Source organism: Melanerpes formicivorus, unplaced genomic scaffold, assembly GCF_026170545.1.
Source record: "Melanerpes formicivorus ecotype bairdi unplaced genomic scaffold, bMelFor1.0.p_v2 SCAF_160, whole genome shotgun sequence".
NCBI lineage: Eukaryota > Metazoa > Chordata > Aves > Piciformes > Picidae > Melanerpes > Melanerpes formicivorus.
In genome coordinates this window covers 451,428-477,778 of record NW_027142512.1, presented here as the reverse complement: position 1 = coordinate 477,778, position 26,351 = coordinate 451,428, and the positions used below count along the sequence as shown (strand labels likewise).

Genomic DNA, 26,351 nt, shown 5'->3' with positions numbered 1-26,351 from the left:
CAGGGAGTTGCAGACAGCAATGAGGTCTGCCCTGAGCCTCCTCTTCTCCAGGCTCAGCAACCCCAGAGCTCCCTCAGCCTCTCCTCCCAGGGCTGTGCTCCACCCCCAGTGCCAGTGCCAGCCCCGCCTGGTGCTGAGTGCGGGCAGCAGGGCTGGGATGAGAGTTGCACTCTGGACCCCGTCCCTCCCGGCCGCTCTCTGACAGCTCACCGCCCCCCCCCATTGCTGTCCCAATGCACATCCTGCACAGCACAGACTGCAAACAGCCAAGAGCTTCAGGAGCCAACCCCGCGGCCCCCAGCCCCGCCGGCACCCCCCTGCCCCTGGCCCAAGCCAAACAGAACAATTCCTCACCCTCCCCGAGCCTGCCCCAGCCCCACGGAGCCCCCTGCCCCCCGCGCCCCTCCCGACCCCCAACTCCGCACACGCCCCCGGCAGCCCCACGCAGCCAGAGCCTTCCCCGCTGCGCTGCCGCCGCCCTCAGCGCTCCCCGGCCCCCTCAGCCCCTCCCGCCCCGCCGCAGCTCACCAGCCGGCAGCTGCCGCTCGCCCGCCAGCACCTCCGGCACTTCTCCCGCGCTCCGGCCCCGCTGCCGCTCCCCACGGGGCAGCACCAATGGCGGCCGCGGCCGGCAGGGGCAGCTCCTGGCTGGGCCTCGGCAGCGCCCAGGGGGAGGAGCTGCCGCGCTCCCGCCGCCTCTCATTGGCTAAGGCTGCCCGGGCGTGGGCGGGGCTTCCCCTGCGGCCCCAGCCCCCGCCTGGGCTGGGCTGCAACGTGGGCGGTTCGGGGCCTCCATTGCATCGCTCTCTGCTCGCCCAGGCTGCCAGGAGGCTGCAGGGGACGGCAGTCGGCAGCTGCCTCTGCTCCGAGCTCTTCCTCCTTCCTCTTCCTGCTGCTGTGCGCCCCTTTGGCCTGGGCTGTGGGGTAGGTGTGGGCAGGCGCGGGGCAGAGTGGGGGCTGCTGGGGTGGGGATCCCTTGGGGCTTGGGGGAGCGGCTGGTGGGGTTGGCATTGGGCTGCGGTAGGGCTGAGGTCTGTGTCCTGGAGCTGGGCTTGAGGAGGGCTCGGTGAGGTGTGGGGCTGGTGTGGGTGGGGCTGTGGGGGGTGGTTGTTGGGGGCTGTGGAGTTGTGGGGGCGTGTGTGAGGTTGGGTGGGGGCTTGGGGTCGGAGAGGGGCGTGTGAGGGGCTGGTGAGGAGCCCGTAGGGCTGTGTGGGTTTGGGGGTAGGAGTTGGTGGTGGTGGGGGAGGCTGTGTGTGGGTGTGGTGTGGGTCGGGGTGGTGAGGCTTGGAGTGGGGAGTGGTGGGGTGGTGCGAGGGGGTGGGTGCGGTTGTGGGGAGCTGTGTGTGGGTCTGGGTCGGGGTGGGTGTGTTTGGGGGTTCGTTGTGGTGCTGTGCTGCTGCCTCCCCCTGGTGGGGGCAGCTGCAGGCCCCCTTTGGCTGCTGCTGTGTTGCAGGCGGAGCCATTGGTGGGCTGCAGGGGCTGTCCCTGGCCCTGTGTCCCTGTGTCCCTGTGCTGGGGGCTGGGCTGGCAGCAGAGCTGAGGTGGCAGCGGCGCTGTGGGGGCTGCTGTGTGCAGGAGAGGTGGTGGTGAGCGTGGGGTGTGGCTTGCAGCAGAGGCTGCTGTGGGGGTGTGTGGGGGAGCCCTGGGGGTTTGGAGGCTTTGTGCTGGCAGGTGCCGGGCGGCTGCTGTGCTGAAGGGCAGCGGCTGGGCTGAGGGCCAGGCGCGGGGGGGAGCTGTGGGCAGGCTGTGTGCTGGGTGCCGTGGGGGTGTCAGGCGTGGGTGCTGTGCTGAGCCTGAGCTTGGGAGCGCCTGGGGCTGGTGTCAGCTGTGGGGCGGTTTGGCTGTGCTGGGGGTGGTGGCATCCAAGGCCTCTGTGCTCTGCAAGCTCTTGAGGCACAAAGATTCCCTGGGGGGTTGCAGAGTGCTTCTCAGTTTCTCTGCAGGCCTCCTGAGCACAGAAAGGCTCAGGGCAGGAGGAGCTTTTGCTGTGTGGCTGCAGGCTGAGAGCTGTGCAGAGCTTTTGTCAGCTGTGCTGGCAGGAAGCATGGTCAGAAGCAGACTGCTGTGCTGCAGCTGCTCTGCCCCTGGGGAAATGCTTGCTGGCAGGCAGCCAAATGAGGCTGAGCTGTTGAGTGTCTGCTTGTGGCTGAGGAACTGCATGGACTTGGACTGAAAGGTTTGGCTTGGCCTGGGGGCAGCCTGTTCTTGATGGCTTTGGTGGTGAGAAGTCCTGCAGCTTCCTTGGAGGAGCTTCAGCAGAAGCCAAAGCAATTCCCTTGCTGCTCTTTGCTGTGCACTGAGCTGGGAAGGGAAGGAAATGATTGCTGCAAGTGAGCAAAGCAATTGCAGTGCTCTGCAAGTCTCAGCACTGCTGTGTCCAGCAGGGCCAGGGCAGGGATTGTCCTCCTGCCCTGGGCCCTGGGGAGGCCACCCCTGGAATGCTGGGGTCAGTTTTGGGCCCCTGACTCCAAGAAGGACTTTGAGGGTCTGGAGCAGGTGGAGAGAAGGGCAAGAAAGGTGTGGAAGGGTCTGGAGAGCAGGGCTGAGAGGAGCAGGTGAGGGAGCTGTGGGTGTTTAGTGTGGAGAAGAGGAGGCTGAGGGGAGACCTCTTGGCCTCTGGAGCTGCCTGCAAGGAGGCTGCAGTGAGGTGGGGGTTGGGCTCTTGTGCCTAGTCTCAGGTGGTAGGAGAGGAAGTGTCCTGAAATTGTGTCAGGGGAGGCTTAGGTTGGAGAGGAGGAGGAATGAGTTTGGTGGCAGAGTGGTCAGGGCCTGGCAGAGGCTGCCCAGGGAGGCAGTGGAGTGGCCATGGCTGGAGGTGTTGCAGCAAGGTGTGGCCATGGGGCCATGGTTTGGTGTCCCTGGTGGTGTTGGGGCTGGCAGTTGGCCTCAGTGCTGAGAGAGGTCTTTTGCAGGCCAGGCAATTGTGTGGCTGTGTGAGGAAGCTGCCCCAGAGCAAATGCATCTTAGGTGCTGGAGGTGCTGGGAAGAATGGGAAATGGGAGAGAGTCCTGTGGGGAGGGGAAAGGTTTGGGTTTTGCCTCTGGGCTCCTAGTCTGCCCTTGGAAGTGCCTGGGATTCTAGCAAGCAGTGCTGTCAGCTGGAGCCTTCTGGGGTCAGTTGGTGGTGTGCTGAGAGGGCCCAAGGGAGGTGAGGCTTGGGAAGAGAAGTGGTGAGCAGGAAGCTTGTTGGGTTGTGGGTGGCCAAGGGGTGTGGGTGTGGCTGAGAGGTGTGGAGTGCAGGAGAGCCTTCAAGGCCTTGTGGTGTTGCTGGAGCTGTGGGCTGAGGAAGTGCTGCTGCCAGGCAAGGGCTTGAAGGAGGTTGAAAGTCAAGTGGTGTGGATGGCTTGGTGTGGGGAAGTGTTTGGCTTCTTGTGGGCAAGTGAAGCTTTCCTTGTGCAGGAGGAGAGTGAGAGCCTGGGCTTTGCAATCCCTGGGGCCCTGGAGCCCTTCTGGAGTGGTTTTCTTCTGCAGAGCTTTGCAGCCCAGCTGCAGGTCTGCTGTTGCTGGAAGCTGTTGCTGGTTGTTTTGTGCAGCCTTGGGTGTTGGCTCAGTGTCTTGGCTGAGTTTGGTCCTTTCTCTTGTGGCCAAGTTGAGGTCCCTTTGGTTTTGGCAGCTGAGCACAGCTTGAGGCTTTTGCTGCAGTGGTTTTTGTGCTGGCAGCATTGTGTGCTGCCAGCTGGAGTGCTGTGTGCAGCTGTGGTGCCCCCAAGAGGGGCAGGAAGTTGAGCTTGGGAGCTGGGTCTTGAACTTGGGTGTGGGTCTGGGTTTGGGGGCTGGGTGTGTTGTTGGCTGATGATTGCTGAGCTTGGGAGCTGATTCTGAGCTTGGGAGCTGAGTCTGCACTTTTTATTTGAGTGTGAGCTCGGGGTCTGGTTGTTAAGCTCGAGAAGTGGTTCTGGTCTTAGTTGCTGGTTCTTGGGCTTGGGGGCTGGCTCTGGGCTAGGGAAGTGGTTCTGGGCTTGGCTGCTGCGTTTTAAGCTTGGGGGCAGGCTCTGACCTTGGGAATGACTTCTGACCTTAGTTGCTGGTTCTCAAGCTCAGGGGCTGGGGCTGGGCTCGGGATGTTGTTCTTGAGCTCTGGGCTCGCGGGCTGGCTCTGGGCTTGGGATGTGGTTCTGACCTTAGTTGCTGGCACTGAGCTGGGGGCTGGTGTTTGCACTCAGGGTCTGGCTTTGAGCTTGGGAAGTGGTTCTGACCTTAGTTGCTGGCACTGAGCTGGGGGCTGGTGTTTGCACTCAGGGGCTGGCTTTGAGCTTGGGAAGTGGTTCTGGCCTTAGTGGCAGGCTCTCGGGCTCGGGGGCTGGGTCTGAGCTTGGTGGCTTATTCTTGAGCTAGGGGGCAGCTTCTGAGCATGGGAGCTGGTTCTTGAGCTTGGGAAGTGGTTCTGACCTTAGTTGCTGGCTGTGAGCCTGGGTGCTGAGTCTGCACTTTTGATTGGAGTGTGAGTTTGGGGTTTCTGACCTTAGTTGCTGGTTCTTGAGCTAGGGGTACTGGTGCTGGGCTTGGGAAGTTCTTCTGGGCTTGTGGTCTGGGTCTGATCTTGGGTACTGGTTCCTGAGCTTGGGAAGTGGTTCTGACCTTAGCTGCTGGCTCTGAGCCCAGGAGCTGAGTCTGCATGTTAGATTTGAGTGTGAGCTTGGGGGCTGGTGGGCTGGTTCTTGATCTGGAGAAGTTGTTCTGACCTTAGTTGCTGGTTCTAGAGCTTAGGAGCTGGCTCTGAGCTTGGGGGCTGTTTCTTGAGCTCAGGGATCAGGCTCTTGGCTCAGGGGCTGGCTCCTGAGCTCAGGGCCTGGCACTGAGCTCAGGGGCTGGTTCTCAAGCTGAGAAGTGGTTCTGACCTTAGTTGCTGGCTCTTGAGCTCACAGGCTGGTTCTGGGCTTGAGGGCTGGCTCTGGGCTTGGGAAGTGGTTCTTGAGCTAAGGAAATTGTTTCTGAACTTGGGGGTTGGTTCTGACCTTAGTTGCTGGCTCTTGAGCTTGGGGTCAGTCGCTGGGCTTGGGGACTGCATCTGAGCTCAGGAAGTGGTTCTGGGCTTGGGGGTTGGTTCTTGAGCTTGGGAAGTAGTTCTGACCTTGGTTGCTGGTTTTAGAGCTCAGGGGCTGGCTCTGAGATCAGGAAGTAGTTCTGGGCTTGGGGTCTGGGTCTGAGCTCAGGAGATTGTTCCCTAAGCTCAGGGCTGCTTCTTGGCCTTGGGGACTGGCTCTGGGCTCGGGGGCTGGTTCTTGAGCTTGGGAAGTGCTTCTGCCCTTAGTGGCTGGCTCTAGAGCTCAGGGGCTAGTTCTGAGCTTGGGAAGTAGTTCTGACCTTAGGTGCTGGTTCTCAAGCTTGGGGGCTGGCACTGAGCTCAGGGGCTGGCTGTCGAGCTTGGGAAGTGGATCTGAGCTTAGTTGCTGGCTCTGAGCCCAGGAGCTGAGTCTGCATGTTCGATTTGAGTGTGAGCTTGGGGGCTGGTGGGCTGGTTCTTGATCTGGAGAAGTTGTTCTGACCTTAGTTGCTGGCTCTTGAGCTTGGGGGCTGGTTCTTGAGCTGGGAAGTGGTTCTGACCTTAGTTGCTGGCTCTTGAGCTTGCAGGCTGGTGCTGGGCTTGAAGGCTGGTGCTGAGCTTGGGAAGTGGTTCTTGAGCTAAGGAAATTGGTTCTGACCTTACTTGCTGGTTTTGGGTTCAGGGGTCAGGCTCTGGGCTTGGGGGTTGGTTCTTGAGCTTGGGAAGTAGTTCTAACTTTGCTTGCTGGTTCTAGAGCTTGGGGTCTGGGTCTGAGCTCAGGAGCTTGTTCCCTGAGCTCAGGGCTGCTTCTTGGGCTTGGGGGCTGGCTCTGGGCTCAGGGGATGGTTTTTAATCTCTGGGGCTGCCATTGAGCTTGGAGATGGGTTCTGGAGCTTGGGAAGTGGTTGTGACCTTAGTTGCTGGCGCTGAGCTTGGGAGCTGGCTTTGAACTTGGGAAAGGTTTCTGACCTTAATTGCTGGTTCTCAAGCTGAGGGGCTGGTGCTGAGCTTGGGGTCTGGTTGTCAAGCTTGGAAAGGGTTCTGACCTTAGTTGCTGGCTGTGGGCTTGGGGTGTGGTTCTTGACCTCAGGGCCTGTCTCTGAGGTCAGGGGCTGGTTCTTGAGCTTGGGGGCTGGTTATGAGCTTAGGGGCCGGCTCTGAGCTTGGAAAGTGGTTCTGACCTTACTGGCTGGCTCTTGAGCTTGTGGGGGCTGGCTCTGGAGCTTGGTTCTGACCTTTGTTGCTGGTACTGGAGCCTGGGGGCTGATTCCTGAGCTTGGAAAGGGTTTTGACCTTAGCTGCTGGCTTGGGAGCTTGGGAGCTGTTTCTTGAGCTTGGGGGCTGGGTGTGAGCTTGGGAAGTGGTTGTGATCTTAGTTGCTGGTTCTGAGCTTGGGAGCTGAGTCTGCACTTTTGATCTAGGTTCTGAAGCTTGGGTGCTGGTTCTTGAGCTTAGGAAGTGGCTCTGAGCTTGGGGGCTGGCTCTGAGCTTGGGGGCTGGCTCTGAGCTTGGGGGCTGGCTCTGAGCTTGGGGGCTGGCTCTGAGCTTGGGGGCTGGCTCTGAGCTTAGCTGCTGGTTCTTGAGCTTGGGAAGTGGTTCTGATTTTATTTTCTGGCTCTTGCTTGGGGTCTGGGTGTGAGCTTGGAAAAGGGTTTTGAGCTTAGTTGCTCACTCTGGGCTTGGGGTCTGGTTCTTGATCTCAGGGCCTGTCTGTGAGGTCAGGGGCTGGTTCTTGAGCTTGGGAAGTGATTCTGACCTTAGTTGCTGGCTTGGGAGCTGAGTCTTCACTTTTGATCTAGGTCCTGGACCTTAGTGGCTGGCTCTTGAGCTTGGAATGTGGTTCTGACCTTATTTGCTGGCTTGTGAGCTTGGGGTCTGGGTGTGAGCTTGGAAAGCAATTCTGACCTTAGTTGCTGGCTCTGGGTTTGGGGTGTGGTTCTTGATCTCAGGGCCTGTCTGTGAAGTCAGGGACTGGTTCTTGAGCTTGGGAAGTGGTTCTGACCTTACTTCCTGGCTCTGAGCTTGGGAGCTCAGTCTGCACTTCAGATCTAGGTTCTGGATCTTAGTGGCTGGCTCTTGAGCTTGGGGCCTGGATGTGAAGTTAGAAGCTGGCTCTGAGCCTGGGGGCTGGTTCTGCATTTCTGATCTGGATTCTTGTGCTTGGGAGCTGACTCTGACCTTAGTTGCTGGTTCCTGAGCTTGGGGGCTGGGTGTGAGCTTGGCCCCTGCCTTGAGTTTAAAATGTGAGAGTTCAGCCAGTTGGAAGTTGAAGCTGAGCTGCTTTGCACTGCAATGCTTCAGTTTGTGGTGCTCCAAAGGCAGATCTCAAAGAGCTGCTGCAAGAGTTGAGCTGAAGTGGCACAGTGCCCTGCAGAGGCAAAAGCTTTTCCCTGCCAGTCAGCCATTGGAATCCTCTCCCCAGGGCAGTGGTGGATTCCCCTACAGGGCAGATTTGGAAGGCTCAGCTTGGCAGGGGGCTGGGCCAGCTCCTTTCCAGGCCAGTGTCAGGGGTAAGGTTGGAGCAGCTGAGCCTTGGGGTCCCTTGCAGCCTGGCATTGTGTGGCAGCAGAGCTGTGCTGCTGGTTTTGAGGGCACTTGGAAAGCTTCTGGAGCATTTGTGCAGAGTGTGCAAGACATCCCTGAGCCTAGCAACTCCCTCAGCTCTCTTCAGAATGAACTCTGCAGAGCTGGAAGAGCTTTCCAGGAATTTGGCAGAGGTTTGGGAGGAGTTAGGAAGGGAGTTTGGTTCTCCTCCTCCTTGTCCTCTTCCTTGTCCTCCTCTGCCTCATCTTTTTCCTGCTCTCCCTGGAGGCTGCACTTAGACTCCTAGAATCCTGGAGTGGTTTGGGTTGGGAGGGAGCTGCAAAGGTGCTGCAGTCCAAGCCCCTCTGCAGTCAGCAGGGACATCCTGCACTAGCTCAGGTTGCCCAGAGCCCTGTCCAGCCTCACCTTGAATATCTGCAGGACTGGGACCTCAAGCCCCTCCCTGGGCAACCTGTTGCAGTGTTCCAGCAGCCTCCTGGTGCAGAACTTGTTCCTCACATCCAATCTCAATCTGCTCTGCTCTGGTTTGCAAAGCCTGCAGGGACAGGACCAGAGGCAATGGCTTCAAAGAGTCCCTCTGCAGCCTTCTTGTAGCCCCCTTCAGGTACCAGAAGGTCACTCTTAGGTCTCCCCAGAGTCTTCTCCTTTGCAGGCTGATCACCCCCAGCTCCCTCAGCCTGTCCTGGTAGCAGAGCTGCTCCAAGCCCCTGATCATTTTTGTGTCCCTCCTCTGGGCCCTCTCCATCAGGTCCATGTCCTTCCTGTGTTGAGGGCTCCAGAGCTGGCTGCAGTGCTGCAGGTGAAGTCACAGCAGGGCAGAGCCAAGTGCCAGGATGGCCTCTGTCCATCTGTGGCCATGCTGCTTTTGGTGCAGCCCAGGCTGCCCTTGGCCTTGTGGGCTGCAGGCTCCCCCTGTCTGTTCCTGTCCAGCTTCTTGTCCAGCAGCACCCCCCAGTGCTTTTCTGCAGGGCTGCTTCCTATCCCCTCCTCCCCCAGCCTGTGCTGATTGTGAGGATTGTGCCAGGCCAGGGGCAGGACCCTGCCCTTGCTCTTGTTGAAGCTCAGGAGGTTGCCCTGGGGCCCCTCTGCAGCTTGTCCCCTTGAGCTCCTCCAACTTGTTCTGCAGGGTATTGCCTTAGGTTTCAAGAGGCAGAGAGGCTCTCTTTGAGCCTTGTGAAAGGAGTTGATGCCAAGCTGTGGCCAGAGGGTTGGATAGAATTGGGCAGTTTCCATGGCTGTGCTGTTCAGAGCTGCATCCTACAGTGCAAAGCATCCAATCCACAACAATCCATAGTGTGCCTGGGCCACGGGAGCCAAGCAACCTCCCTAGGCCAAAGCTTCCTCCAGAGCTCCACCAAAGCAGGCCAGAACCCCAGGCCCCAAATGCCTTCCCCCTCCCCCATGCCTCTCTGCCCCTCCTCCCCCATACCCAAGAGCTGCAGTTAGAGATTCTGGTAGGCAGCTCCCAGGTGAGCCAGGCCACTGCAGGCTGCAGTTGGCAGCATTGCCAAGGCCTCAAAGCTCCTCTGCAGAGAGAGATCCCAGAAGATGTTGCTGGGAGCAGAGAGGAAGGGCAAAGGAGGTTGGAGATCCTGTGCTGTTCCTTTGTAGAGAGTGGGTGCAGGCCTTGTGGGAATGAACTAAGCTAGATGACACTTTGTGGTGTCCCTCTGGACTCTGCTGTCCCTGCTGGAGGTCTCTACTCTCTGGTGTAAGACATCCCAGTGCCTTCCACCCACCACAGGGATTCTCCTCCATGCTCTCATCCAGGGATTTCTGTTGGGCCCTGCTGGCTGTGTAGATCAGCCCTGGTGATGTTGTAGGACCCTGTGGACTCTGAGAGGGCAGCAAGTGAGTGGAGATGGAGCACTGGATGGAGAGATGGAGGGTGAAGGCTGCAGGGGGTGGGAGGGCTTAGTTCTGCAGCTGTGTGACTCTGCCTGGCTCCTACCTCCAATGGTGCTGGCAGCAGCTGACCCCAGAAGCTCAAAGCCCCAATCCCTGCCTGGCTCAGGACAGTCCCCTGACCCCTCCTGACATGCAGCACAGCCCAAGCAGGCACTCAGGGCTCCTGCCCACACAGCCCAGCCATAGCCCATGGCAGGAGTCACCTGAGGTCTCACTCCCTCTCTGTCCCCCTTGCTCTCATCAGTTGCTGCCTGAGGTGTCTGCAGGGTCCCTCCCCAGCCCTCATCTGTAACCCCCCCTTGGCTTGGTGCTGTTCTTTCAGCCCTCCAGCTGATCCCAGCCTTTAGTCTCAGGCCCCTTCCATTCTTGTGCTGCTGCTTCCAGCCCAGTTCCTTAGATGCTTCCTCAGCCACAGCATTTCCCACTCCACCCTTCCAGCTGCAGTGGCAGTGGAGGTGGGGGACACAGGGCCATGGGACAGCCAAGGCAGCAGGGCCATGGATGTGGTGGGAATGAGGGAAGGGCCTGGGAGTGGTCAGGCAGGAATTAGGCCTTGTCCCCCCAAGAAGGGGAGAGGATGCAGGGCCCAGGTGGCAAATGTATGTGCAGGGAATGGCAGAATCTGGCAGCATTTGAGGAGGTGAAAGGAGTGAATTGTGCTGCAGCTCTGCCTGTGTCAGCTGGGAGATGAACAGCAGCCCATGGGCACTGTGCCCTCCCACCAAACCTCATTTTCTCATGGGGATGTGGAGTGGCAGCTCCAGGGAACTGTAAAGAGCAAGCTGAGAGAAATGATCAGGGAGAGAAGGAAGCAAAACCCTTTCCAGTGAGTCTCTTTGGGCTGCAGGTGTGTGAAGGGTGCTGGAGGTGTGAGGCTTGGGCAGGAGCCAGAGACTCCTCCAGCATCCCAGTGAGGGCTGAAGAGGTTTAGCAAGAAGCTGCCCAAGTCCCTTCCCCCTTTGCTGCATCTGCAGAGATCATGAAGCTCCCTTTGTGTGTGTCCTGAGGGCTGCTGTGATCTTCTCTTGGACAGTGGGCAGCAGAGAGGTGTGTGCAGGGCAGAGCTGAGCACAGAGTGGGTGTGGTGGGGGAAGGGCCAGGGAGGAGAGCTGGGTCCAGAGCAAGCAGCTGCAGCCAGCAGTGCAATGCAGCTGCAGCCAGCAGAGCCCTGGGCAGGCAGTGGGAGGAAGCTTTAGGCAAGGCCTGGGTGAGGCTGTGTGGAGGCAGCTGTGTTGTGGTGCTGGCCTGAAGCTGTGTGCTGGGGGCTGTGTGCTGGGCAAGGAGCTGACTCTGTACTTGCTGAGTCCTCCCATCTTGATCAGCCCTGGCTGTGTGCTGTGGCTGTGCTGCTGGGCTTGGGAGCTGCCCCCAGCAAGGCTGAGCTGTGCTGCCTGGTCCTGGGCAGTGCTGAGCCATCCCTTGCAGGTCTGTGCTCTCCTCTGAGCCCTTTGCTTCTCTGTGGCAGGAGTTGTGTCCCTTTCTCTCCATCATCCCTGCCCCTGTGTGCTGTGGAAGAGCAGAGTTTGCAGATCTGTCCCTTGGAGCAGCCCAACAGGTAAGAAACCCAGAGTGGGTTAACAGCAGGATCCTAGGCCCCCAGGGCAGCTCTTAGCCTCCTCCACCCCCTCCTGTGCAGCATATTTCATCTCTCCAGGAGCTCTGAGGCCCATCAGGTGTTGTGGGAGTTGAGGAATGCTCCAGGCTGCTGGGGTGAGTTGTGAGCAGGGGATGATGTTTGTGGGTTGGGATCTGGAGGGTGGTGGGAGAAGGTTGGAGGTGGTTTGGTGTTCCTTGTTCAGTGCTGCTGCCTCCATTGTCTGAGCCAGGGGAGATCAAAGGACAAGGCTGGGCCAGGAACCACCCTGCCAATGCCACCAGGCTTGAGGAGAGTAGGACAGGACCACTTGTATGTCCCAGGGTGCCTCAGGGCACTGATCACAGGAACCTGGGGTCTCAGCACAGGTGTTAGAGGTCTGAGCCTACACTGTGGCAGAAACTGAAGGTTTGAGGTCCCCTCTGTACTCTCTCCCCCAGCTGGGTGTTGGGAGTCAGGGAGTGTCATGACCCAGGCAGGATCTGAGGGTTTGAGATCCTGGGCTCAGGTGCTTCCATCTTCCCTATTGCAGAGCTGTGACCCCTCCTTCCCACAGTATGGCCTCACAGAAGGACTCAGACAAGAGTTGGGAGGAGAAGCAGCACCCAGAGATCAAGTTGGAGAAGCCAATATGCAGTCCCAAAGTAGAGGAGGATGAGGAGGAAAAGGAGGAGAAGATGGAGGATGATGCTGAGAATGACAATTATGAAGAGGAGGATAATGATGATAATGAAGGCGACCAGGATGAGGGGGAGGAATGTATGGAGGAGGATGAAGCCAGAGCAGGTCCCTCAGTGTCACTGAAAGAGCTGAATCAGTGCCCTGAGTGTGGGCAGAGCTTTCCAGATAGCTCAGAGCTAGTGAAGCACCACTGCCCGCAGCCTGGCTCCCGGCCCTTAGTTTGTGGTGACTGTGGTAAGAGGTTCCGCTGCAACTCTGAGCTCATCCAGCACCGCCGCACCCACACTGGAGAGAAACCTTTCACCTGTGGTGACTGCGGACAGAGCTTCACCCATCGCTCTAGTCTCACCCGACACTGCCTCACCCACACTGGAGAGAAGCCCTTCTCTTGTGACAGCTGTGGCAAGCGGTTCAGGCGTAGCTCTAATCTGAGGCGACACCACCTCACCCACAGCAGTGAGAAGGCCTTCAGCTGCAGGGACTGCGGCAAGAGCTTCAAACACAGCTCCACTCTCACCATCCATCGCCGCATCCACACTGGAGAGAATCTTTTTCCCTGTGCTGAGTGCGGCAAGAGCTTTACCACGAGTACTGAATTCATCCAGCATCAACTCATCCACAGTGGTGAGAAACATTACAGCTGTGCCCACTGCGGCAAGAGCTTCACTCAGCATGCAAACCTAACCAGGCACCGCAGTGTGCACAGCACTGAGAAGCCCTTCACCTGCAGGGACTGCGGCAAGAGCTTCAGACAGATCTCTTTCCTCCACAAGCACCGCACTGTGCACAGCACTAAGGCCTTCACCTGCAGGGACTGTGGCAAGAGCTTCAAACGTAGCAACAGTCTCACCATCCACTGCCGCATCCATAGCGGGGAGAGGCTTTTCACCTGTGCTGAGTGCGGCAAGAGCTTCACCGCCGGCTCTATACTCATCCAGCACCAACGCACCCACAGCAGTGAGAAACCATACAATTGTGTCACCTGCGGCAAGAGCTTCACTCATATCAGCATCCTTACCAAACACTGTCGTGTGCACACTGGTGAGAAACCGTTCACCTGTGCTGAGTGTGGCAAGAGCTTCACCCAGAAAGGAAATCTCAGCAAGCACCGCCGCACACATACCGGAGATCAGCCTGCAAGGAAGGGGAGGCATAAATAGATGCACCTAGGGTCTGTTGGGATAATCATGGCCCTTCTGAGGGGGCCTTTCCACCGCCAAAATCACCTCTTTTTTCCTCTGCAATTCTCAGAGGCTGGGGGTCCTGCAGGAACAAACACCTCCTGCCCTTCTGAACACCAGTTAGTGCTGATGAGAACAATTACAGTGCTGAGTTGGCATAGCCAGAGCTGCCATTGGAGCTGGGCTGAGCTTCACAAGGTTTTTTCTGGTTCATCCCCAAGGGTAAAAATCCCTCTGCCCATTGCCCAGTTGTATTGCTACAAGGCCAAAGTTACCCAAATCCTCTCTGTTTGCTTTTATTTCAGACATTCCTGCCCACAATGCCCAAATGCTGAGGGCATTCGCTCCCTAGGAATGGAGCTGGAGCTGTGTGCCCAGTTCAGGGAGGTCAAAGTGAGATTCTCAGAAGAGTCTGGAGAGTGTCTTGCTGGGAGTGTTCTCAGGGACATCTCAGTGGTTTTTTCATTGTGTCAGGGGATGTTAGGTGTTTTGGGGAGCCTGGAGGGTTCTAGGATTGATTTTCAGAATCTTTGGAGGGTGCAGAGGGGATCTCAGGGAGGTGTTTGGAAGCTCTTGGAGAGCTTCTGCCAGCTTTCCACTACAGAACTCTGCTGCTCTGCAGCAGGCCTGGGGCTTCCAAAAGTCTTCTCCCTAGCTCAGCACTGTTCCTGATGGATTCCTGCTCACCTGGGGCTTCCCTCAGCCTTTCCATCCACACAGAAGTGGGAAGAGATTTCTCTGAGTGTTGAGTTTTCAGGATATTTAAGAGTGTAAAGAGTGAAATCACTGCAAGAAAGGATGCTGTGCCTCAGCACAGTGCCCAGAAATGCTCCCCCAGGATGTTTGTCTTACACTTGGATCTGAACTTAGCTCTGCAGCTCTAAGCAGTGTGCCTGGCAGAACTGTGAGCTGTTGCTACACAAGCTGGAGCTGGCTGAGCTGCTGCACAAATCCACAAGTCCTGTGCTCAAGATGCTGCCTTGGGAGCTGAAAGTGCCTGTGCAAATGCCATGGTCTTCAGCTGGAGAGACCTCTCCCCACAAATAACTGCCACAGGCACAGTCTGGAGCTATCCAACGTGCAGAGAACCCCAGAAGGGCACTTGGGCAGGGAACTGGGAAGCAGCTAAGGAAGTGCAACTGCAGGTGGGCCTGAGAAACTCTCAAACTGTGAGAGCAGCTTGGGGGTGCGGAGCTGCCCCACTGCAGGAAGTCTTTAGGGCTGGTGAGCCAGCACTGGATGTCAGGTGGTGCTGATCCCTTGCTTTAGAATTCCCTGCTTCTCCTCCTTTCCTATCCTGCAGCTGCTGTTCTGCAAACAAGGGCAGCTTAAGGGCCATGTGTAGAGCCTCTGATTCTCTGCTGACCAACTCCAAGCTGCAAAGTTGTTTTCCTGTGGGAGCCAAGAACAAGTTCCTGCATGAGCCAGAGGTGCTGGCACCTTTGATTGGAGCATGCTTTAGTTTGTACACAGGGCTGGATTCTACTGCTGCCATGAATCAATGGGAGAGGGAAGAAAGTCTATCAAAATGAGGTACTTTGGGCAAGAGAGATTGGCTTAGGGACTTCCACTCCTGTTAGCAGCTACTTCTGCTAAGGGCTCCTGGGCCTTGTGGTGTTAAGGACACTCTAAGAATCTGTCATGCTGGGGACTCTGCAATGCTGTAATAAAGGACTTGTGAGAGGACTCCTGAGGTTCTCAACCCTCTGCCCTTCTGGCATCTCGTGATACCAGCAGGGGGTTGGTCCATTTGTCAGGTCAGAGGGCGCCCTGTTCTCAGGGTGAATCATTAAGAACTCAAAACAAAAAAATAAGGTGGGGTATGTGTGTGTGCAGGGAACATGGTTTGGGGGAAAGGGTTTGTGTTTAGCTTGGCTTTGAAAGAAGTTGAATCAAGTGTATTTATAGGCCCATTCAAAGCAATTAAGCCAACTCTTTCAGGGACAGCACCTGAGGGGGTGGCTCAGAGAACCTCTGTGCCTGTGTGAGAAACCTGGCAATAGCAGTTTTGTATGTTTTGAGGTTGTGTTTCTCATTTAAACTGGAATGCTGAAGATTCCTTGATGTATTGACAGATGGATTTGTCTTGCTACAATATAAAAGACCTCTCAAGTTTTGCAGACTGCAACCCTTGGAAAAAAGTTTCCTCACAGCATCATCACAGAAGACATCTTTCAAGGACTCTACCTTCCTGGTGTCCCTGCAGATCCATTTGAATCTGGAAGGAAGCTCTCACTTCAGTTCCAACTGAAGGACTGTTGGGGCAGGTGGTAGGTTATGGATTTGTTCTCCTGCTTCCAGGAGGAACAGGGATGAAACGAATTTTGTCCTATTTGCTATGGGGTTCAGCATTGTTACTCTTTTACCTTGTATAATTTTACATAATTGATTCAAATGTAGTGTCCAATATGCTACTGGTGTCTAATGATGGTGTAAAACAGATTGGTGCCATTAGCCAATCAAAACTCATGTCTGTTGTGAAAATTGTTTAAAACTTCTTTCCTTCCTTCCTTCCTTCCTTCCTTCCTTCCTTCCTTCCTTCCTTCCTTCCTTCCTTCCTTCCTTCCTTCCTTCCTTCCTTCCTTCCTTCCTTCCTTCCTTCCTTCCTTCCTTCCTTCCTTCCTTCCTTCCTTCCTTCCTTCCTTCCTTCCTTCCTTCCTTCCTTTCCTTCCTTTCCTTCCTTCCTTCCTTGCTTCCATCTTTGATTGACAGGGTGGTGTAAGAGGCTAACTCTTGTATCTCTTGATGTGAATCCACAAAGATAAAATCAACCCTTGTATCATGGGAAGGCCCTGTGTCACAACTCTCATGGAATGGTACTGAAAGTGTGATAAAGAAACAGTTGTGGAGGTTAGCTTTACCATTGGTAAAGAGAACTATTCAGAGTAGAGTAGAGTAGAGTAGAGTAGAGTAGACTAGACTAGACAAGACTAGACTAGACTAGACTAGACTAGAATAGAATAGACCAGGTTGGAAGAGACCTTCAAGAACATCGAGTCCAACCTATCATCCAACACCATCTAATCAACTAAACCATGGCACCAAGCACTCCATCAAGTCTTCCCCTAAACACCTCCAGGGATGGTGACTCCACCACCTCATAGGTGTAAAGGCATCTTAGTAGAACCTGTACTTCATAGTTCCTTTGCTCTGTGTGTACTACCCACCCATAGGTGTTAGGAATAGCTGTTGATTGTATAATCTATAATGAATCAAGCATTTATCATCTTAGTTGTAGCAATATTACCTTTAAGACTTGTATTATTGATAAGTGTGGTGGTTTAGGCTGGGTGCTGGCCCGGATGCCACTGCACGGACCACACCTGGGAGGTCCCAAGGGGTGGGCCCAGCCCAGGGGGGTGGTCACAGGAAACCAGGTATTGCATTCCCATAATGCCCTGCTCCCCTATAAAACATCCACACGGGGTCTTCACTTCCTCTTTTGTCCCCTGCTGCTGCCTAGGTAAAATGGAGTGAGCCGCCTCCCTTGGGCCTGCTCAGGCCTAAGGCTGGGTTGGGGGGGAGGAAAGAGCCCTGGGGGGTTTGGGTGTACCCCCAGGTGGGGATGGGATGTTCTTGGGTATGTTCTGGGATCTCTCTCTTTTGTCACGGTGTTTGTGGTTCTCTGTACAACTTTCATTGTTGTTTTTATTGGGTTTCTATTTAAACTTTCCATCACTTTTGCAATCCGTTTGTCTGAGTCATTATTTCTGCCCGTGGTGGGGAGGGGTCTGCCCCAACCCATTACAATAAGGACATTGATCAGTGGAGCATGATCATTCCCTTTCGAAGAAGGGCAGAGGTATGGATCCCAGTGAATATGACAAGAGGGTGGGAGAGTGAAAGTGGATTGGATCATGTTCTCAGGCTATTAGACCAGGGACTAAAGGATTCTAGAAGAAGGACAAAAAGATTTGTGGGATGGTTAATGTTTGCTATAATATCAGCTGTGATAATATTAACATCCCCAGCTGCTGCAGTTACAGCTCTGACAAAGGGCATACAAACTGTGACACAGTGAGAACTTTATTGACCAATGTGACAAATGATCTGCAGCTTCAGGAAGCTATAGATGAGGAAATAATGGCAAGGTTAGAGGCTCTTGAGGCCAGTGTTGTTGGGTTAGGAGACCAATAAGCTGCCTTGCAGACCCATATGGTGCTGCAGTGTGATTGGGAATATCATAAGCAGGACATGTGTGTAACATCCTTGTCTTGGAATGACTCTCAGCATGATTGGAACTCACTCAGGTCACATTTACAAGGGGCCTTTGATAGCTCCTTGAAACATAATGTCCAAACATTGAAGCATCAGCTGGAACTGCAGCTAGCAAATACACAACAGGTGAGGATTGATTCAACATGGCAAGCACTGAACAAAGAGCTGAGCTGGCTGAATCCAAACAATTGGTTCTCAGGTCTGAATCTATGAGTGTGGGTTAGAGGTGGAATCCTTGTAGTGATTGGCATTGTAATTATAGTGTTAATGGTGTTTGTAATCATAGCCTCCAGGACCAGGAGGATGGTCAGGGCACAAGTGATGGCTGCTGGTTTAAACCATATAAAAATGGGGAGATGTAGGAAAGCAGAAAGTATCTGTGGAAGGTTTCAGGACAAGAAAGAACAACAGGCTGCTGCTACTGGAAGGCTGGCCTGGTGATAAAGAAGAGCTGACCGTGGTAAACAACTTGGAGTGCGAGACAGGAGGACACTTACCTCCATGCTGGAGAAACTCAACCTGATATGGGATGAAGATAACAATGGACAGCTGCATATCAAAGGAGAAAATTCAGTGAGCAGCAGTGGTGCAAGAATGTCAGGGAGTTGCTTAGCCTGCTGGATTTTTCCTGTATAAACTGCTTGATCTGTGCCAATAAACAATTCCTGCTCCACCAACAGGGAGTCTGTGCAGGCTCTCAGACAGAGAGGCTGAGGGACCTGGGCTGCTTCAGACTGGTGAATGGGGTTCAGAGCACTGCCATAGCAGTGTGCACATGGCTGAAGGGTGGTTTCAGAGAGGATGGAGCTCTCCTTGGGTGTGTTACGAGACCAAAAGCTCCACAAAGTGCAGCTTGAAAGGTTCAGAGTGGAGAAGAGGCCAAAGAAATGTCCCTGAAAGGGCAGAGCTGCTATGCATGAGGCCATCCAGAGGTGTTGGGAAATGGCAGGGAGAGCTGAGACAGCTCAGGGAAGGGATGGAAATGGCAGGGGGAGAGCTGAGTGGGGAAGCAAGATTGGTGTCAGCAGCCTGAGGGGAAAGAGCTGCAGGCATGGGACAGTGTAGGAGAGGCTGCAGTGGGGATGGCCAAGGGCTCTGGCAAGCCTGAGAGGCCAAACAGGACCAAGGTCTTTGTACCCTTGGCTCGGGCAGTTGCCTCTGCCACCAAGGCCTGTGAGGAGAAACTTTGCTTTGAGGCTTTGAGGCTCTTCTGTTCCAAGGGCAGTGGTCAGGGCTTGGCCTTTCTGCTTCACAGACCAAAGGCAAGTTTTTCTGCCCTGTACTTTGCCTTTGTCTCCCTGCAATCCTGGCCTCTAACAAGCTGCTCTAACGAGTCCCTGGGGAGCCTTTGTCAGTAACAAGCCTCAGTGAGGCCAATCAGTGCTTCAAGGTACTTTGGAGTTTGCTTCTGACTTGAACTTCTTGAGAGGCTTCTTGGCAGTACCTTGGCAGAGTCTCCTGGCAGTACGTGAGGATGATGTAATCAGCCCCAAATACTCCATGGGGCTCATTAAATACTGCTGAACCTCTAATTATTGCCAAGGTTTCTGCAGATAATTGGAGAGGATTTTATTGCACAAAGCATCTGATAAAAATGATTTCACAGGGTGAATCAGAGACCTGAGCCACAGGTGAGGGACAGGATCTGCCTTGCCAGGGGCTGGGGGTCAGGGCTTGGCCCTGTGGATCAATGAAACCCCTCCAAGTTTCCTCAGGAGCGGAGCCACCTTTAGCTGCTTGTCCTGACCTGTCAGCACTGCCTCAGTTCTCTGCTCTCACCACAGCCTGGAGATGCTTCAGTGCCTCCAGTGATGCTTCCCTTGCATCCACTCTGCCCTGCTCTAACCAGACCCTGGGGACCCTTTCCCAGTATGCTTCACTGGGACCCATTAAGAGTAGAAGAAACTGCAGAGTTTGACTCTGACTTTGACTTGTGGAGAGGTTTCATCAGCTTCCTCTCAGTCCCTGGGGTTTACAGGGCACCAAAAGCCACCAGAAGAGTCATTAAGACACCTTGGGCTGGTCATTTGCTGCCCTATTGGGCTGGACTCCTGGGCTGGAAGGAACTGCTGGCAAGCAGGCAGTACTTCAGGAGACAGTTCTGGCCAGGAGCAGAATAGCACAGCAGGGCTGAGAACACTGCCAGAGGATCTCAGGGACATGAGGAAGGCAGAGAGAGCTTCAAGGTGGCCAGGACTGGGAGTATGACTGAGAACTCACTGGAGGAGAAGACACTGCAGTCACTGACACAGTGAGGCTGTGGGTGCAGGACACTGCAGCTGTAGCTCCTGGAGGCATCTCCATCTCAGCAGCTGACACTCAGCAGAAGGCTCCTGGAGTGTGCACACAGAAAGAGAATGAAAGCCCTTGAGTTCCACCATGTGAGCAGCAGTGATCAGAGCTGGGTAAGGAGAAGGCTTCACCCCCAGCCCCTCTGCTTTTCTCTCTTCCCTTCACTGTCTCTGCAGCACTGCAGGCCTGGTCCCTGTTTCTCCACCTCTCCATGTCTGTGGTGGTTTTAGGCAATGCCTTTAAAATTCAGTTACAGATTTGAGCAGAAAAGTAGAAACAAAATAAATAGATCACTCTTGGGTGTGAAAAGGAAAAGAAAAGATTATTCTAAACAAATTGATTGGATAAATATCTGGAATCAGAGGAGCTGTACCATAACAATTCTCTCTCTTCTCTTCTGATCTCAGCTATTTTGCTTCGCTGGGGAGAGATCACCTGCTTTGGCTGGCCTTGGCTAAGTCTAACCCACTGCTTTTTTTCTCTCTCCACTCCTCCTTTGTCTCTTGGAACGGGGGTTAGCGTTCAGGGGCAGTGGAACAGCTTCCCTGGTCTCTTTCTGAGGGGGTTTCATGACATTTGCTAATTGTAAATACCTGTCTAATATTGTCACTCCTGTATGTTCTGTACCTGTTCATTGCATTCCATTGTAGAGTGTAGCTCTTGCTTGTCAATAGAGCTTCATTTGCTGCTAACTGAGCTGCTCTGGCAAAGCTAAGAATGGGGAAATTTTCAACCCACCACCATGGGACTCTTGTTCCCTGGGATTGGGCTGTTGGCCACTTTCTATTCTGACACCAGAGGAATCTTCATGGCAATTCTGGGTCTCTGCTGCATTTGAAGCTGTGATAAACTCTGCCATGGGTTGGTAGTTATGGGACTGAGCTGATCCATTCCTCATGCAGCTCAGGGAGGAAGCTTACAATGAGGCTGAGAGAAGTGTGCCCTGACTTGTCATTGCCTTTCCCTCCTTGGACAGGTCTCCATGGCCAGAGGCAGCAGATGGCCAACAGCAGCTCCATCACCCACTTCCTCCTCCTGCCATTCCCAGGCACAAGGCAGCTGCAGCTCCTGCACTTCTGGCTCTTCCTGGCCATCTACCTGGCTGCCCTGCTGGGCAATGGCCTCATCATCACCACCATAGCCTGGGACCACCACCTCCACACCCCCATGTACTTCTTTCTCCTCAATCTCGCCCTCCTTGACCTGGGTGCCATCTCCACCACTGTCCCCAAATCCATGGACAATTCCCTGAAGAACTCCAGGGATATCTCCTATGCAGGATGCACTGCACAGGTATTTCTACTTTTCTTTTTGCTTTCAGCAGAGGTGTCTCTCCTCACCATCATGTCCTACGATCGCTACATTGCCATTTGCAAACCCCTGCACTATGAGATCCTCCTGGGCAGCAGAGTTTGTGTTCACATGGCAGCAGCTGCCTGGGCCTCTGGCTTTCTCTATTCTCTGCTCCAAACATCCAATACATTTTCCCTGCCCCTCTGCCAGGGCAATGCTGTGGACCAGTTCTTCTGTGAAGTCCCCCAGATCCTCAAGCTCTCCTGCTCCACATCCTACCTCAGGGAAATTTGGCTTCTTGTGGTTGGTGTCTCCTTAGCATTTGGTTGTTTTGTGTTGATTGTGGTGTCCTATGTGCAGATCTTCAGGGCAGTGCTGAGGATCCCCTCTCAGCAGGGACGCCACAAAGCCTTTGCCACCTGCCTCCCTCACCTGGCTGTGGTCTCCCTGTTTCTCACCACTGCCTTCTTTGTCTACCTGAAGCCTTCCTCCATCTCCTCTCCATCCCTGGACCTGGGGGTGTCAGTGCTGTACTCAGTGGTGCCTCCAGCAGTGAACCCTCTCATCTACAGCCTGAGGAACCAGGAGCTCAAGGCTGCCCTGAGCCAACTGATCACTGGATGCTTCCAGAAGCAATAAACTCTTTGTCTTCTCCTACAGAGCAGTTCTGATGTCACTCAGTGCAGGCCCAGCCTGGCTGCTGGAGTTCTGGATGCTGCTATTCCCCTTGTGAGAATGTTGTTCCCACACAAATGTCTTTCTTCAGACCATTTCTGGTTCAGTGTTGTCCTGTCTGGTGTGACCCAGAGGCTGCAGACATGAGGAGCTGTGCTCCCTGTGTGTTCAACACAATAAAGGACCCTACAGGGAGTTATTTCTCTGAGTTCCTTCCTCCAAGACTTCTGTGGAGCTGCAGAGCAGTGCTTGTGTGCAGAGATGGAGGGGCAGAGTCCCAGCACCTGTACCAGGGAGCCCCAGAGCTTGGGCTGGCGTCAGCTGCTCTTTCTTCTCTTCCACCCTCTCCTGCTGAGCCTCTGTGCTGGGGCAAGACCTGAGCACTCTGGCAGCTTGGGCACTGTGCTACTATGTGGCAGTGCTGGGATTGAAGTCAGGCACAGGCCAGGGCTGCTTGTTGGATAGAGCTGGGCTCCAGAGCAGCACCCCCATCAGAACAGGTCTCCTCATTCCTTCATAGCCCAACTCCTCCCCCCTCGCCCCCCCTCCCATTACAGACTACACCTGCACAGAGTCCATACTGGATACCCTGACCCCCTTACAGTATAGACTCAGTCCAAACTTTCCTTTATCCTCTCACAGTACAGATGTGGCCTCATCCCAGTACAAGCTGGCTCATATTGTCTTCTTCCTCTACAGCCTGGGTCCCATCCCAGCACAGAATCTATCCCCTGGCTCCCTTCCCAGTACTGAATGCATCCACCCAAGTATAAACTGCACACCCTCATGCCCTCCCAATACAGTCTGGGCCTTGTCCCAGTCCAAACAGGGTCCCTTTAATCCCTCCAAATGTCCATTAGCCCTTGTCTCAGTAAAAACTTTATCCCCTTATGCAGTCCCAGTACAGACTAGGCCCTGTCCAAGTACAAACTGATGCCCTGATCCCATCCCAGTATAGTCCAAGACCTGTCCCAGAGGAAATACATCCACTGGCATCACCCAGTCCAGACTGGTGACCATCCCACTGCAAAGTTGAAGCCCTGGCCCCCTCCCAATTCCAACTGCTTCCCTCCCAGTGCAAACCAGAGAACAGGACTCCTTCCCAGTACAGACTGTGCCTGCTCCCAGGAAAATCTGCAGCACCTGAACCCTTCCCAGGACCAGACTGGGACCCCTCCCAGTACAACCTGAGTCCCCTGGCCACATCCCAATACAGTCTGGGACTCTTCCCAGTACATACTGGTGGTGGAACACTGGAACAGGTTGCCCAGGAATGTGGTTGAGGCCCCATTGCTGGAGATACTCAAGGTGAGGCTCAACAGGGCTCTGAACAACCTGATCTGCTTGAGGATGTCCCTGCTGGCTGCAGAGTGGATTCCACTGGATGACCTTCAGTGGCTCCTTCCAACCCAGACCATTCTATGATTCTATCATCCCAGGACAGACTAGGCCTCAGTGAAGTAAAACTGGATCCCCTCACCCCTTCTCAGTACCACCTGGGTCTCTCCCAGTACAAAATGGATGCTCTGCGCCCCTCCCAGGACAGACTGAAATCCTGCCCAGGACAGAATGCATCCACACACCTCCTCTCAGCACACACTGTGCTCTCAGGACCAACTGGACCCATCCCAGTTCATTCTGCAACCTCTTCTTGTGGAAATCAGATCTCATGGTCCCCTCCCAGTTTAGACTGGGCCATGTGACAACACAAACTGCTTTGCATTTGCCCCTCTCCTTTCAGACTTGGCTCTCTCCCATTCCTAACTTGCTTCCCTGTCCCACTCCCAGTACAGACTGGGACAAAGGCCGAGGTGGCACAGACCCCTGCATACACCCATGGCATGGGATGCTGGTGCTGGTACCAAGTATGGCATAATTCCAGCTTCATGCCTCCCATAGGCTGCAGCCGGTTGTTTACCAGAGTGCCCATTGGCCACATCCAGCCTCCAGAAACCTATCAGTATTACCCCAGCTTGTAAATACGTTGCCCTCTTTCACTGTGTTCTCTCCTTGCTCGAGACTGAGCTCATGCCATAGCCTTTGCTATTAAGCCTGAAGCTGGGCAGGCCTGTTGAACCTCAGCCCTGAGAGTATCCCCAGAGGAGAGACCACACTGAGAGCCTGAGAAGCTACAGCATTGTGTTGCCAGCCTCACCGGTCGGAAGAGCCCAACGTGCCTTCAAGAGGACTGGACCCCTGAGGGTAAGATCTGCCCAGTGGCCGGGGATGGGACTTCGCCGAGTCTGGCAGTGCAAACATCTGCCACAGCCTGAAGCAGCAGACTAAGGAGCTGCACAACCCTGTGTGTCAGCTGGGAAAGCAGGAGCAGTGTCGCCTACGTGACCCTGACATTTGCAGGAGAGAAGAGGAGCTGTTGATTCTGCCACTCCGTTCCCAGTGAACCCTGGGGGAATCCAGAGCACCATTTGTGGCCTGTGCTCCAAGTCAGGACCACTCCAATAGGGTCCTGCCCACTCCTTTGAGCCAAGCAAAGGGGAAGTAGCCACCCTACACAGCCACAATTCTTCCCCAGGGCCACCCACACTGGCCCCGAAAGTCATTGTCATGAGGGCCAACCCCGTCTTGGGACCAGACCTAATGGCCTACCAGGCTGACCCCACAGGACTGCTCCCTGCCATCCAGAGGGAGCCACCTGAGTCCTGCAAAGGGAGCCTGCCTACTGGCTAGCCTACATTCCATCCCATCTGCACTGCCACAGGAGGGAGAAGTTGCCTCCACCGTCACCATCCAGGCCAGCCCAGGACCCAGCCCCTGCGACAGCAGCCTGCTGGAACCTGACCTTGCTACAAGCAAAGGACACAGTGTATCTTCCACCTGATTCCCACTCACTGACATTCAGTTCAAAGCACCTGCAACTAGCAGCACATTTCTAGTTCTAGCCTCTGACACATTGTAATACCTCTGTATATAGTTAAGCAGCTGCCAGTGTCTCGTCGAGTCGCCACCTGGTGGACAAGCAGCAGAATTGCAGTCTGAGTTAATAGAAATTAATTCTGCAAATATTTTAATTGAGTCCAAATGATCAATACTGAACCACTTCTGGGATGTATTTCACAATTGTGCACTAGAATATGGATATAAAATAGTGACTCATTGGTTAGTGATAATTTTAATAATTAATGAAAATTAATATTTATATAATTCATGTTTCATATTCCTACATTAATAACCTCTTCATCACACCAAGACATTTAATCTCTTGTTCTGGACCTTGACATTTGGAAGGTGGAATGTCTAACCCACTCTTGGTGGGCTCATAGGAAGGGAAGTGTCTCCCTCTCTCCCCGCCCAGTCCCCTGCAGTGGGGGAGTCTTCCTGGGGTCTGAATTGAAAATACCACACCTCACAATACAGACTGGGCCCCTCCCATCCTCTCTACTCAGTCCCCTGCTCTAACACAGTGGAGCTGAACCCCTCCTGCACCTCACCCCTTACAGCTCATCCCCTCCCAAACCCACTCCTGACCCTGACTCTGCCCCCATTGCTCATCTTGGCCCCAGCCTTTAGCCTTTGTTAAGCATTGGTCCTTTGACCTTAACCCTAGGCCTCAACCTAGCCCAAACACAACCCCTGCCCCTCAGAGCTGGCCCTCACCTGAGCCCTGCCCAGCACTCTCAGCAGGACAGCTGAAGGAAGGAGACTCATTGACTTCTCACTAACTCTTAGAAACTTTCCCATTCATTAGAGTAGCTTTCAGCCATCAATAAAGGAACCATTGAGCTTGGCAGAGTGAAGGGAGATAAAGGCAGCAGACCACAGCCCTAGACATCAGAGAGAGAGATAAGGCTGAGTCTGGAAAACAGGATGGGGTCTCACCCACCTGGGCCTCAGTACCAAGATGAGGACAATCCTGTGGGATTGGCAGAGGACTAACAGGAAAAATAGATGATGACACAGTGACTACAATGTTGACACAAGGACAGAAGATGGCAGCAAAGAGCAAGGAATGGAAGGATTTTAGCTATTCACATAAGTTTTTATCATTCTAATGCATGTGTATTACTAATCCTATATGAGGAACATGGTTAACCTTGTTTAGCATTGTTATGAATTGTTAATATTTATGCAGACAAAGATATTAATACAAATATATTAATTCTTTATTAGCATAAAAATAATTTAAATCAATTTATCAATATCAATTCTCAGCAATGTGTATAAATACCTGAGGGGTGGGTGTCAAGTGGAGTGGGCCAATCTCTTTTCAGTGGTGCACAATAATGAGGCAAGAAGCAACAGGTTCAAGCTTGAACATAGAAGATTTCACCTCAACATGAAGAGCAACTTCTCTGCAGTGCAGGTGACAGAGCACTAGAGCAGGCTGCCCAGAGAGGCTGTGGAGTTTCCTTCTCCTGAGACTTTCAAAACCCACCTGGGTACACTCCTGTGTGGACTACCCTAAGTGATCCTGCTTTATCGGGGGGGGTCAGACCTGACGGTCTCTTGAGGTCCCTTCCAACCTCTATTGTGATACTGTGATACCACCCACACAGGTACAGCTGTTTGGTTGTAGTTAATGTATTTCACAACATACACATTCAATACAACTTTAACAGTTTAATCAAGCCAGAATCTTTTAAACATTGATTCAGCTTAGGAAAGAGCTAATGCCTCAAGGGCAGTGCACCTGCAAGGGGATTCTATGGCTGCTACAGAGGCTGCCAGCACAGAGCTGTACAAAGAGACTTGATAGGAATCAGCCTTTGTGCTCAGGGCACTGCTGCCTGGGACCTCTTTGGACACTGCAGCTCTAACCCAAAGCACACAGTGCCCTTTGCCTGCAAGGGACTCTGTGGCTGGCACAAATCTTCACAAACAGGCTGTATAGCAATTAGCCTTTGTGCTCAGGGCACTGCCACCTGGACATTTTTGGACACTGCACTTATGATTCAAAGCACAGAGTGCAGTCTGCACAAGTGAAACAAAGCAAGCAACATGGTGTTCAGAAAATGAGCTGTGCA

General features: G+C 54.2%; 1 protein-coding gene across 1 annotated transcript in view; it reads left to right on the top strand.

Moving 5' to 3' along the window:
• Window positions 1-26,351, top strand: part of LOC137457128 (zinc finger protein 850-like) — a 386,697-nt gene that overhangs the window by 25,805 nt on the left and 334,541 nt on the right. The window contains 2 exon segments of the mRNA XM_068168928.1: window positions 11,930-12,466; window positions 12,632-12,839. Coding sequence (XP_068025029.1) covers window positions 11,930-12,466; window positions 12,632-12,839 — 745 coding nt within the window.